General features: G+C 41.1%; 1 protein-coding gene across 1 annotated transcript in view; it reads left to right on the top strand.

Moving 5' to 3' along the window:
• The window catches only part of LOC119905302 (plakophilin-4-like), a 113,105-nt gene that overhangs the window by 41,408 nt on the left and 58,521 nt on the right, over window positions 1-13,176 (top strand). The window contains exon 7 of the mRNA XM_038722170.1: window positions 3,762-4,227. Coding sequence (XP_038578098.1) covers window positions 3,762-4,227 — 466 coding nt within the window. The remainder of the gene's footprint in view (window positions 1-3,761; window positions 4,228-13,176) is intronic.

Below are 13,176 nucleotides of genomic sequence, written 5' to 3'. Positions count from 1 at the left end.
CTGCTTGTCGACAGCCTGCTTTTGGCCTGTTGCACGGGTCCCACTCTAGCTGCCGATCCTGGCTTTTTGCTAGGGATTGTCCGGGGTTCTCCGTGTCTGATTGAAAACGCCTCCTCCGTCTGGCAATTCGGCTGTTTGCAGGTTTCCTTGGTTGTAGCTGGCGAGACCACGTGGCTTGGTCTGACCTCGGTGAAGTTGGCTCGACGAAAAAGGCTTAAAATGGAACTTGGTCGTTCCTGAATTAGTCCGGTGTAACTTAACGGACTCATAACTTTAACAAACAAAAGAAATAAAGAAAATAAAACAAACTGAAGGCAGATCGATGTCTCGGCACTTCAGGTGTGTAGCTTCAGGCGAACAAAGGCCTGTTTGTTTCGCTGGCTGAGTCTGGGCGTGTTGTCTGGCGAGGCACGCCACGCGCGTGCCGAAGCATCCAGGGGCCAGAGTGGAAGAGCGAGAGAGGGAAGAGACTAAGAGTCTGGCGAGCAGGTCGCGTGTCGCTCTTTTGTTGCCTGGGGCGTGGTTCCCCAGGGGGCGTCTCAGGTTTCCCCAGGAACTGCCTTTCTAAACTTAATGTCTAAAGAAAAGAAATCTATTTGCACGTATTATAATCAAATATTTTCCACAATCGAACCTCAATGGTTGAACGGTTGTACTGTTCTAAGCATTTGGTAAATTGTCACATTATTGGTCAGGATTTTTATACATTTAACCGCATTTCCGACGAGGGCATGTAATACTTATTTCGTCCACTTGGGGGAGCTCAGGTTACATGAGGAAAGCTTGGATTAAATCAAAGATCGTCTCTCCTTAGGAACCGGGGAATATTGTTGATTCATCCTTAAATTCAAGCTGGCGATTAAGAGTATAGTAAAACATTTCTTTGTCATCATTTCTAAAGGGATTTTGTAAGAAAGTATTATGAACAAGCATTGATTACATTAGATGAAGGAGTGTCTTGCTGAAAATAAAAACATTGCACAAGTAACTTCTTTTCAGCACTAATAACAACAGATAGCAACAACAGTTAACATAACTACTCAAATAGAGGCAAACGTATTCAGGTAACTAAAGATTTAATTAAATTTAATTAGATACTTTGAGTATTTTGGAGACTGCAGTCCTTTGTCATCCAAAGTTCAGTGTCTGGAACATGTCACACTTAGGTGAGACAAGGAGTATCCTTTTGATGTGGTAATAAAACAAAGAATAAGGTCAGTTTCCACGGAAACGTGTGTGGTGGGGTAAGTTTTGATAGGCTGTTCAGGGAGATGCCAATGGCTGGCTCGTGTCCCTTTGTCAGTTTAACAGTCAGGCCCCGCGTTATCAGCTTCGGAATCAAAATGGTGCCAGTTTTATGGTCGGGCTAGCACTTAGAGAAAGCAACTTTGACCCTTCCCCTTCTTCTCTGGGGAGGAGAAAGGAATTTAGGGTAGCTCCACATTTATTCAATGAAAAATGCACAAATCCACATCGTTGTTCACTACAGTGTTGAGCCAACTTAGTGACTTTGTCGCTATATTTAGCAACTTTTCAGACCCCTCTAGTGACTAGCAGCAAATCTAGCGACTTTTTCTGGTGTTTTTGGAGACTCTGATGTGAAAGCATGTAGCTGCAGTCAGAGCAGGAGATGTTCACCCCAAATGAATCGCGCATGCACAAATATGTGTTGAATTACAAAGTTGTAGTTCGAACTACAAAGTTTTAGTTCAAAACATATTTAGGGTGTTTTTATTCATGTTTTGCCTCTCCCACTACGGTATTCCTCTCTTCCATCTCAATTACATGGACATGGCCAGTTATGCAAATTAGGCGATTACGTCATTTAGCAACTTTTAGGACAGCCAATAGCTACTTTCCTTACTGAGGAGTTGGCAGCACTGCGTTGAGCAAAACAGTCACAGACTAGAAATGTGAAGCCTGCTTTTGTCAATCTTGGTCAGAAATCAAGGACCCATTGTTTCAAAAATTTCTAAGGATTTCAATGGTAATTCTGACACATTTATCTATTTAAAATGTATATATGTGCCCTGCTAGAACAAAAAGTTCAACAGACCGTGCAACAGTAACTAACTGGGTAAGGACTTAGCAGAAGGTCAATTGTAAATTATGAATTGTAAAATTTTAAGGATTTCTCATCCATACGCGTTTAAAAACTGGATCTCAAAGATTATTCTTGACCTTGGAATACAGTTGAGGAAATAATTTCCTCACAAGGTCAATTTAATAGCTTTCCTGGAGCTTTCAAATAAATGAATTAACTTTGAACTTTCAAGCTAACATGGATGGAAATTTTGGAACATCTTCAATTTGATGACAAGTAGGCAAGCTCCATCGCATAAACATTTTTGAATACTCCAGTACAGCTTTTTAATTGGACCTTGTGGTAAGATTTGTTATTCTGCTTCCCACATGTGACTATTTGTCTGACTGGTGTCTTATAGCTTTTTTTTTTTTTTTTTTTTGCTGTGAATAATGTCTTCATCCCTGGAGTTATGACAGCTAGTTGGTGCTCAATAATTGCTGTCATGAATGATGAAGAACATCAGCTGAACACTTCAACACCCGAGTCTAACCTTAAAATTGTTCAGACTCAAACATTATCAGCTTTTTTCATTGTGGCTAATAATTATATGCTCTTTGCGTAACAGTAGAAGCAGGAAGGACAGACAATAGTGAGCCCATTTGAAACTGAAACTTTCCTGATGTATTCCAAGCCAAGCAGCCTCACTGGATAGACTTACATGCCTGGGCTCATAATTTTCCTTTGAGGTGTTTGAGGTTTTGATGGATTAAGGCAGCACAGATCGGCATCCAGCTGGCTGAGTCGATAACTGAGGTACATTTTAAATTCGATAATTAAATAAAATTTAAAAAGTAAATGTTTGTCACCATTAATATGAAATGTCCTGTCAAATATTCCCTGAAACGTAATATGATTACTACTTGCAGGGCTCAGTCTACAGTACAATGAATTTAAACATTTTTTCAAAGGCACGCACGTTCAGTTACTTAGAGAAATAATAATGTCCTTCATCAGACGTGATAAAGCATTCTGCTGCCAAGTGTCACATTACCCGTAATTGTCAAATATATTTGCAAACGAGAGCAGTGCAGTGTGTAGAGTCTTAAATTTCATTTTTCAAATATTTATTCAGAAAATTGATTAATTGTCAACCGCATGCATACTTGACAGTTTTGTTGTTTTGGTCCCGGAGAGCACATGGTGAGAATCAAGCAAATCATCATTTAAAATTGTCATTGAATGTTGTTTGATAATTAAGCCTTTCATAAATCCACTTCTGACTTATTGCTGACATGTTTTAAGGAAGTAGGAACTTTAACTCTTCTGAAACTATATGTTTCAACTTCTTTTATATAAAAATGTATAAGAATTCCTAAAAACACCTTTTCTCCGTAATATCTTGTTTATTTTCATAGATAATGATAGTAGCTGTACTAAACACACACATATATAGATTTACAGTTAAATACTTTATTTCAAAGGTGTATTGTATTCTCTAGATACCTTTTTAACTTCTTAACTGTGGTTTTATTTTATTTTTACTGCATAAGAGCAGCCATCCAAGAATTTTAATAGACTTTATACACATGCTGCATTGTCTACATGTATAATTGAATGGTATTTACTCAAGCATGATGACCTTTGAAAATAAAAGGGCATGTTAAAATGCTTAAATAAACACAAATGCCCCATTATCACATTTGTATTATTTATTTTTCTTCCATCTTCTTCACAGGTGTCTGGCCGGATGTTACGGAGGATGGCCTCCCTCCCCTCCAGGAGCCAGTCTCCCGGATGTGGCACTGCTGGCACTGTCTCACCCTCCCGGATCTCCCTGCTAACATCCCAAGGCAGCACCTACGACTCACCCATCCTCTCTGAGCCAAAACCTCTGGCCGCCATATTCCCCGGCACCAGCATGCCGCCCTCCTGCCCTTCGCCAACCTCCCCAACAGAGGGCACACAGGCCCTGAGTGGTGGGGGAGGAGGAGTGGTAGGAGGAGGAGGTGGTCGTCTGGGCTCCACCCTCTCTCTGGTGGAGGGAAAGGGGTTGACGGGGTCACCACTGCGTTCAGGTATGACAGCGGTGCCTCAGCACTACGGCTCCACGCTGCCCAGGCAGAGCCAGCCGCTGGCCTACGGAGCTGATCCATACGGCCTGTACCAGAGGAGCGCACTCCCCCGCCCCGACAGCCTCATAGGTCAGTCTGACATCCACATGCAGAATGTATTATTTGATGACATGACGCTGTGCTTTGTGGTGTGGTAGTGTAATACTACAATCTTACAGAAGTCCACAACACTGAGTCCTACATTCCCAAATAATATGCAAATCTGGTTCCTCTTGCTTCCCCTTGTCATACTCTATACTCTTAACCACCTGTCTGAATAGATGTTTGAGGCCTAAATAAGTAACTATTCAATATTTCACAAAAAGCAAAAATTATAGATAATTCCAAAATATTTAATTCTAATTTGTGTGGAACAACTTTTAGCTTCTTTTAACATCTCATGACCTCACAGATTTATCTTGTGACCCACTGAAGGAGTGCCGACCCTCAGGTTGGGAATCACTGCTGTAGAGTTTACAGCAAAAAAAATTTAATAGCACAAATTCAGTTTTTAAAAGTGTTAAAGCTCATTTAATTCTGCAGTGGTTCATGATGAGGTTGGGATGAAACAGAATCCTTATTGGACCCAATCAGAAATTAACACAATATCTGAAATCATTACTTATTATTAATTATTTAATTATTCTAGTTCAGTTATTGTCCCTGAAGAGGATAAAACCTTTACAGCCACATTAAACATCCATGAAAGAATATATAGGCATAAATATCTACATTCCTGTGCGTGCAAGAGAACCTCTGGGATCTTTACATCCTGCGTCTTGACACTCTGTTGTTGTGTAATGACGGCTTGATATTATATTACACACAGACATGGAAGGCTAATGAATGCATATTAAGTGAAAGGTGTAGTCTTTCTTGTTGCCCTTTACTCAGTGCTCCATCTTTTGACTTAGGAAAGTAACGGTTAGAGAGTTTGCCTTAGAGCCAGAGCTCTTTACTGCAGAGTTTCGAGCACCGCTGCTGCAGCAGAAGAGGGTTTGAATGTTTGTAGCCGACCGTCTGTGTGAAATGTTTTCAGAAAACTTTGCCCTTGTAAATAAATGAACAAAGCCATGCTCCGCAACCTCTACACCATTCCCCTTTGTTGATTTAATAACCTTTTCTTTGTCTGGAGAAAGTTGACTGAGCAGCGCTGATTTAATATTGTAGCACACAACCCTTTTACAGCCCAGTTTCCTGTTTCTCTGTGAAGCAGCGAGTCATTAAATAAAGCTGCATGTTGGACAAAATAAATTTCAGGCAAACTGCAAGCTCGGCAGGTGATTTTATCTCCTATCCTGGCTTAGGGATTTCATGGAGTTTTTAGCCATATTATCTTGCAACACTGGCAGATAATACTGCTGGGTTATGATAACATTTTATTTGATGCATGCCAGTATGAAAAATAAGGAATGTAATCTTTGAGGGGAGAGGATTTCACTTTTACCAGGTAAAACTCAGACTTAATTCTAAACTTGTGATTGATCTGCAAGGAAGCAAGAAAAAAAATCACAATGCAGTGTATAAAACCCACACTAAATGGGCAAAATACAGTGGTTCACAGTTTCCGTCTGTGCGTCATTTAGTAAATTGATGGCTGGGAGAACAAATGCTGTAGTATCTTAATATGAAGCAGTTGATGGGGGGGGGGTGGCTTTAACTGCACACTGAAACTCAGATGCTCTACTTTTAGCAAATTGCCAGTAGATAGAGAAGATACCCAGTAACACATCTACAGTAATGTTTTGTTAATGGGATCCAGGATGCTAGGTAGCCTGCTTTATCTTTTACTCCGATTACCATCACTGTCTGGTCCATCCCAGTGGTAACATGACTTGCATATTCGTAACTCTGATGCATTTATTTCAGCTATTAAAGATCAGTGTTTCTGCAAACTCCTTTCTTCTGCCTTTGCTGAAAAGTTCATCTTTAATACCTGAAATAAATGCATGCATAAGCTAAATCAAATATTCTTGAGGCCAATACTACATGTACTATGTTTTCCCCACATTATATATTAATACTGTAAATTGAACACTATACATTCATGTGATTTGGCCCTATTATGGAAGTTCATATTCATGAAAGTCATGTAAAACATTTTTGTACTTTTATACAGTTTGTAGTAATAAAAAATAACCACCTTCTTGAATACAGTTGACTGACATCCGTGGAAATCCAACCTTTTGACTTTGTGCTTCTCTGACGGGTTAACGCAGCTGAGGCTGGCTGAGAAACTTGAGAAGGGCCTATTTCTATACTGCTGCCAGGCTGTTCCTTGGGTCCTGCTCAAAGAGGCCTTTAATTTCAAACCAAAACAAACTAACATACTGTAGCTTTAAACCAGATGTATTAAACAATAAACAAGGTCTTGGCGATGGTAAAAGACATGACCTTTCTGCAGCAAAATAACATCAAAAAGCCAAATCTATTGCAGCTCTTCCTCTTTTATTAAGTGCTCATCTACAGCTTTCTCACTACACATTACTGTGTAGCTGGTGGAGGATTTACTGTCTTACTGTAGAAGTGCTGCTGATGCTGCACCGACACAGATTTATTTGTCCGTCCTGCCCTCTGTCACTTTACTAAGCTGCTCCCACTGACCCATATTGGGGTGTTTCTATCACAAATCCCCATGGAGTATCACCATGTGATTATCAGCTGACGGCATTGGAAGGCTTTATTATGCTATGCTGTCAGTGTGTGCCTGTTTTAATTTTCATATGGCGTGTGTCAGTGTGTGTTTCTGCATTTTGCGTGTGCATCAGTGTGAGTGTTTGTGTGGATGTCATTGATGTGCATATGCATTTATGCACCTTTTGTGTTCCTGTTGTGTTTGTACATGTGTGAAAAGAGGATGGCAGAGGCAAGTGGTTGTGTGTGGGTGGCAGAGTCAAGGTCAAGGTCAGGGTCAAAGTTTATTTATATAGCACGTTTACAAACAGTCACTACTGCCCCAAAGTGCTGTACAGATACAGAGAACAGCATAAGATAAAAAGCATAAAAAATAGCCAAATAAAACCCTTCTAAAACAGAATAGGCCAAAAACAATAAAAACAGACAACAGATAAAAATTAAAGCTCCAAGCAGCGTTGGGCGGGCCCTCGCACTTGTAGCGTGTCCAGGTGTGAGCCGGCCGAATTGCACATTCTGGAGCTCTGCCGGTGCGGCTGTGAATTTGCTACGCGGTTCCGACGCCGAATGAAGGTGTTATATGTCACTTCCTGTGTCCCCTATGTGGAGCTATGACTGTGGGTAAATGTCGGCATGTACGTGTGTTCAGGGCGGGACTCTCATCCTACAGTTTGGTCCAGATGTGAGCATGTACACTGAAGTTACAACAACTTCCTGTTTCATTGCGAATCATCGACGCCACGGACACGCCCATTGACGAAAACTCGCAAATAGCACAACTTTTCATCGTCAATGCCTTTAGAAGGCACAGCAGAAATTTGACGTCGATCCGACTAAATCCCTAGGAGGAGTTCGTTAAAGTACGAAGTGTGTAAATCATCCAAAAATGGCCATAAAATTCAAAATGGCCGACTTCCTGTTGACTTTAGGCTATGGGTTCTTGAGGCTTTTTTGTGCGTCTTGATACATGTCCCCAGAAAATTTCGTACATGTAGGTTGAACGTGAACGAGGGGCTAATCTTTTCCAATTTTCTAGGTGGCGCTAGCGAGTCATTTTGCCACGCCCATGTGCGAAACTTGTAGAATACGAAATTTTTCACCGGTTCTGACATGTTTGCAAATTTTGGTGAGTTTTCGAGTATGTTTAGGCCATGTCATTTGGGCCTACTTTGCAGAAAAAAAAAATATATATATATAATCCGAGCAAATTCAATAGGGACCTCGCACGGTCATGCTCGGGCCCTAAATATATATATTGTACATGTAGGATGAGCCCTAATATATATATATATAATCTGAGCAAATTCAATAGGGACCTCGCACGGTCGTGCTCGGGCCCTAATAATGCAGTAAGGCTCTTCAACATTCTGTGTTGCTTTCAGATATGTTTCTCCTGTACATCAACTTTTATCATTAAATATCGCTGCTGAGTCAGCACACATAAAGGCGTGATTTAGTTTCCCCTCCTCTTTGTGTCTTTGTTTGGGGAAGTAACCTCTTTGATTGTGGCATCTTTTTACCTCAATGATAAATTTATTCATTTTAATTCAGTTAGAAACTCCTTGACTTTAATAGCTCTTGTTTTTCAGCCGATTTTCTGCTCATGTTCAAAACTTTCTGCATATTCAGAATCTTTCCAACATATCTGTGTTCTCTAACATGTCGAGAAAAATAATGTTGAAAAGTAAAAAAGAAAAACTCTGCTCTATAGTCTGCTGTGTATTAGCCTACTTTCTCTCCCCTTTGCTCCCCTTCAGACCATCTGACACAGGACCGTTTAGGACCGTATTGGACAAAACAAGGAGAAAGTAACTGTAAACACAATTAAAGCTGCAAGCAGCGTTGGGCGGGCCCTCGCACTTGTAAGCGCGTCCGCGCGTGAGCCGGCCGAGTTGCATATTCTGGAGCTCTGCCGGTGCGGCTGTGAATTTGCTACGCGGTTGTGACGCCGCATGAAGGTGTTATATGTCACTTCCTGTGGCCCCTATGTGGAGCTACATAGCACTTGCCGCTATGAATATAAATCGGTATTGACGTGTAGATGTCTGCGGGGTGGAAGAGTTATCAAGCACGTAAAGTTTGTTTCAGATGTGAGCATGTACACTGAACAATAATGTACCCAAACAATAAAATAAATTCCTTTTATATTTCTCTGCCTTGTTGTTTATGTGTACATACAGAGGAAGAATGTGAGAACAGCACACATTTCATCGTTACTGTGTGTTAGAGCATGGGAGAACAGTGGATACTTTTAATACAGCCCACACCCCTAATACTGTGTAACTATAACAAGTAGAGAACAGTAGAAAAAGATGTTCTTTCTTTACAACTGTCTGCATAGCTTATTCATATTGTGTAATGAATGAAAATAAATAGGCCTACTAGGCTCCTCTCTACTTTGACATTTAAGATTAGCTTGTTTGATCCACCTTCATACACATGTGACATTACTGTACAACTTGAGAAAGGTGAGTTGTTTTCTGCTCCAGCCTGCCTAAAAGAAAAGCGTTTTTGGGATTAAATGGACTTTATTAGCTGCTGCAGTGCAGGATGAACTCAGAATAGACCCATTTCTCACCTTATTATTCTAAATCATGCAACAAAGAAGAAGAAATGCATAATAAATCCTGGGACAAAATCTGTCCACAAATACTGTACAGCATGTAATCTAATGAACAAGACTTGTGTTATAGATGACTTGGGCAGTGAAATGTTTAATTTTTTTAATTCATGTGGTCATAGTTGTCCACAACTCAAATCAGAATATAAGAAGAAATGTTTTATACCACCTCAAGAAGGCTTCCTATCAGAAAGGTAGGAAGGTATTTCAAATGTACAACTGCAGTCCTGAAATCTAAGTAAAGTAATTTCCCTGACATTTTTGTGTTACTTTACTTTTAATAGACGCATGTAACAGGTTTTATACTTCCTGTGAGTATAATCCAATCAATCTTATTTTCATACTGTATATCCGATGTGTAATTTGATAAATTGTGTTGTATGTCGTACTCGCATCTCAGAGAAGACTCTGACTGCAACATACGTCTTTGTAAAGAGAGAAACGGACAGAAAAAGTCTCTAACTCTGCCTGTCAGCTCGCTCTGCTCCGTTAAAACTGAATTTACCATACAGAATTGAATACGAGTGCACTCCAGATTTAGCTGCAGCCAGCTGACCGTGTGCTTCTCCCTATACTGCAGTTCTGTGTCCATGCATGCAGCAAACTGAAAGCACTGTCTGTTGGAGCGTCTACATGAAAAGAGAAGGAATACATTGCTGGTAGTATTGTCTTCAGAGTTGTTAAACACCTCAGTGCACTGAAGGAAGCCATCTGACTTTGTGAGGGGCAAGATCGTTGATGTCTGCAGGCAGAGTAGGAGCTCTCCTGTCTGACTGGTCCACCAATAGCAGAGAAGATGACCCCTTGAGTTATCAAGCACGTAAAGTTTGGTTCAGATGTGAGCATGTACACGTAAGTTACAACTTCCTGTTTCATAGCGAATCATCGATGCCACGGACACGCCCATTGACGAAAACGCGCAAATAGCACAACTTTTCATCGTCAATGCCTTTAGAAGGCACAGCAGAAATTTGACGTCGATCCGACTAAATCCCTAGGAGGAGTTCGTTAAAGTACGAAGTGTGTAAATCATCCAAAATTTGACGTAAAATTCAAAATGGCCGACTTCCTGTTGATTGCAGGGCATCGCTCCAAGAGGCTTTTTTATGCGTCTGGACAAGATACACGTACCACAGAAAATTCGTGCACGTAGGTGAAACATGCGGCGGGGGCTGCTTCGTTAAAAGTCACTTCCTGTTGCCAGCAGGTGGCGCTATGACTGTGGGTGAATGTCAGCATGTACATGTGTTCAGGGCGGGACTCTCATCCTACATGTACAGTTTGGTCCAGATGTGAGCATGTACACTGAAGTTACAACAACTTCCTGTGTCATGGCGAAGAGTTGATCTTTGACGCCACGCCACGGACACGCCCATTGACGAAAACTTGCAAATAGCACAACTTTTCATCTTCAATGCCTTTAGAAGGCACAGCAGAAATTTGAGGTCGGTCGGACTAAATCCCTAGGAGGAGTTCGTTAAAGTACGAAGTGTGTAAATCATCCAAAATTTGACGTAAAATTCAAAATGGCCGACTTCCTGTTGGGTTTAGGCTATGGCTCCAAGAGACTTTTTTGTGCGTCTGGACAAGATACACGTACCACAGAAAATTCGTGCACGTAGGTGAAACGTGCGGCGGGGGCTGCTTCGTTAAAGGTCACTTTCTGTTGCCAGCAGGTGGCGCTATGACTGTGGGTGAATGTCGGCATGTACATGTGTTCAGGGCGGGACTCTCATCCTACATGTACAGTTTGGTCCAGATGTGAGCATGTACACTGAAGTTACAACAACTTCCTGTTTCATAGCGAATCATCGACGCCACGGACACGCCCATTGACGAAAACGCGCAAATAGCACAACTTTTCATCGTCAATGCCTTTAGAAGGCACAGCAGAAATTTGACGTCGATCCGACTAAATCCCTAGGAGGAGTTCGTTAAAGTACGAAGTGTGTAAATCATCCAAAAATGGCCGTAAAATTCAAAATGGCCGACTTCCTGTTGACTTTAGGCTATGGGTTCTTGAGGCTTTTTTGTGCGTCTTGATATGATACATGTCCCCAGAAAATTTCGTACATGTAGGTTGAACGTGAACGAGGGGCTAATCTTTTCCAATTTTCTAGGTGGCGCTAGCGAGTCATTTTGCCACGCCCATGTGCGAAACTTGTAGAATACGAAATTTTTCACCGGTTCTGACATGTTTGCAAATTTTGGTGAGTTTTCGAGTATGTTTAGGCCATGTCATTTGGGCCTACTTTGCAGAAAAAAAAAAAAAAATAAAAAATAATTAAAGCTGCAAGCAGCGTTGGGCGGGCCCTCGCACTTGTAAGCGCGTCCGCGCGTGAGCCGGCCGAGTTGCATATTCTGGAGCTCTGCCGGTGCGGCTGTGAATTTCCTACGCGGTTCCGACGCCGCATGAAGGTGTTATATGTCACTTCCTGTGTCCCCTATGTGGAGCTACATAGCACTTGCCGCTATGAATATAAATCGGTATTGACGTGTAGATGTCTGCGGGGTGGGAGAGTTATCAAGCACGTAAAGTTTGTTTCAGATGTGAGCATGTACACTGAACAATAATGTACCCAAACAATAAAATAAATTCCTTTTATATTTCCCTGCCTTGTTGTTTATGTGTACATACAGAGGAAGAATGTGAGAACAGCACACATTTCATCGTTACTGTGTGTTAGAGCATGGGAGAACAGTGGATACTTTTAATACAGCCCACACCCCTAATACTGTGTAACTATAACAAGTAGAGAACAGAAGAAAAAGATGTTCTTTCTTTACAACTGTCTGCATAGCTTATTCATATTGTGTAATGAATGAAAATAAATAGGCCTACTAGGCTCCTCTCTACTTTGACATTTAAGATTAGCTTGTTTGATCCACCTTCATACACATGTGACATTACTGTACAACTTGAGAAAGGTGAGTTGTTTTCTGCTCCAGCCTGCCTAAAAGAAAAGCGTTTTTGGGATTAAATGGACTTTATTAGCTGCTGCAGTGCAGGATGAACTCAGAATAGACCCATTTCTCACCTTATTATTCTAAATCATGCAACGAAGAAGAAGAAATGCATAATAAATCCTGGGACAAAATCTGTCCACAAATACTGTACAGCATGTAGTCTGATGAACAAGACTTGTGTTATAGCTGACTTGGGCAGTGAAATGTTTAATTTTTTTAATTCATGTGGTCATAGTTGTCCACAACTCAAATCAGAATATAAGAAGAAATGTTTTATACCACCTCAAGAAGGCTTCCTATCAGAAAGGTAGGAAGGTATTTCAAATGTACAACTGCAGTACTTAATCTAAGTAAAGTAATTTCCCTGACATTACTGTGTTACGCATGTAACAGGTTTTATACTTCCTGTGAGTATAATCCAATCAATCTTATTTTCATACTGTATATCCGTTGTGTAATTTGATAAATTGTGTTGTATGTGGTGCTCGCATCGGGTACTACTGAGACTTCATTGCCCTCTTCAGAGAAGACTCTGACATGCGTCTTTGTAAAGAGAGAAACGGACAGAAAAAGTCTCTAACTCTGCCTGTCAGCTCGCTCTGCTCCGTTAAAACTGAATTTACCATACAGAATTGAATACGAGTGCACTCCAGATTTAGCTGCAGCCAGCTGACCGTGTGCTTCTCCCTATACCGCAGTTCTGTGTCCATGCATGCAGCAAACTGAAAGCACTGTCTGTCGGAGCGTCTACGTGAAAAGAGAAGGAAGACATTGCTGGTAGTATTGTCTTCAGAGTTGTTAAACACCTCAGCGCACTG

This window comes from Micropterus salmoides, unplaced genomic scaffold (assembly GCF_014851395.1).
Source record: "Micropterus salmoides isolate LMB-PRFRI ecotype aquatic unplaced genomic scaffold, ASM1485139v1 Ms_hic_scaffold_1, whole genome shotgun sequence".
NCBI lineage: Eukaryota > Metazoa > Chordata > Actinopteri > Centrarchiformes > Centrarchidae > Micropterus > Micropterus salmoides.
Note: the sequence above shows the minus strand (reverse complement) of the source record. Positions and strands in the feature narration are given on the sequence as shown.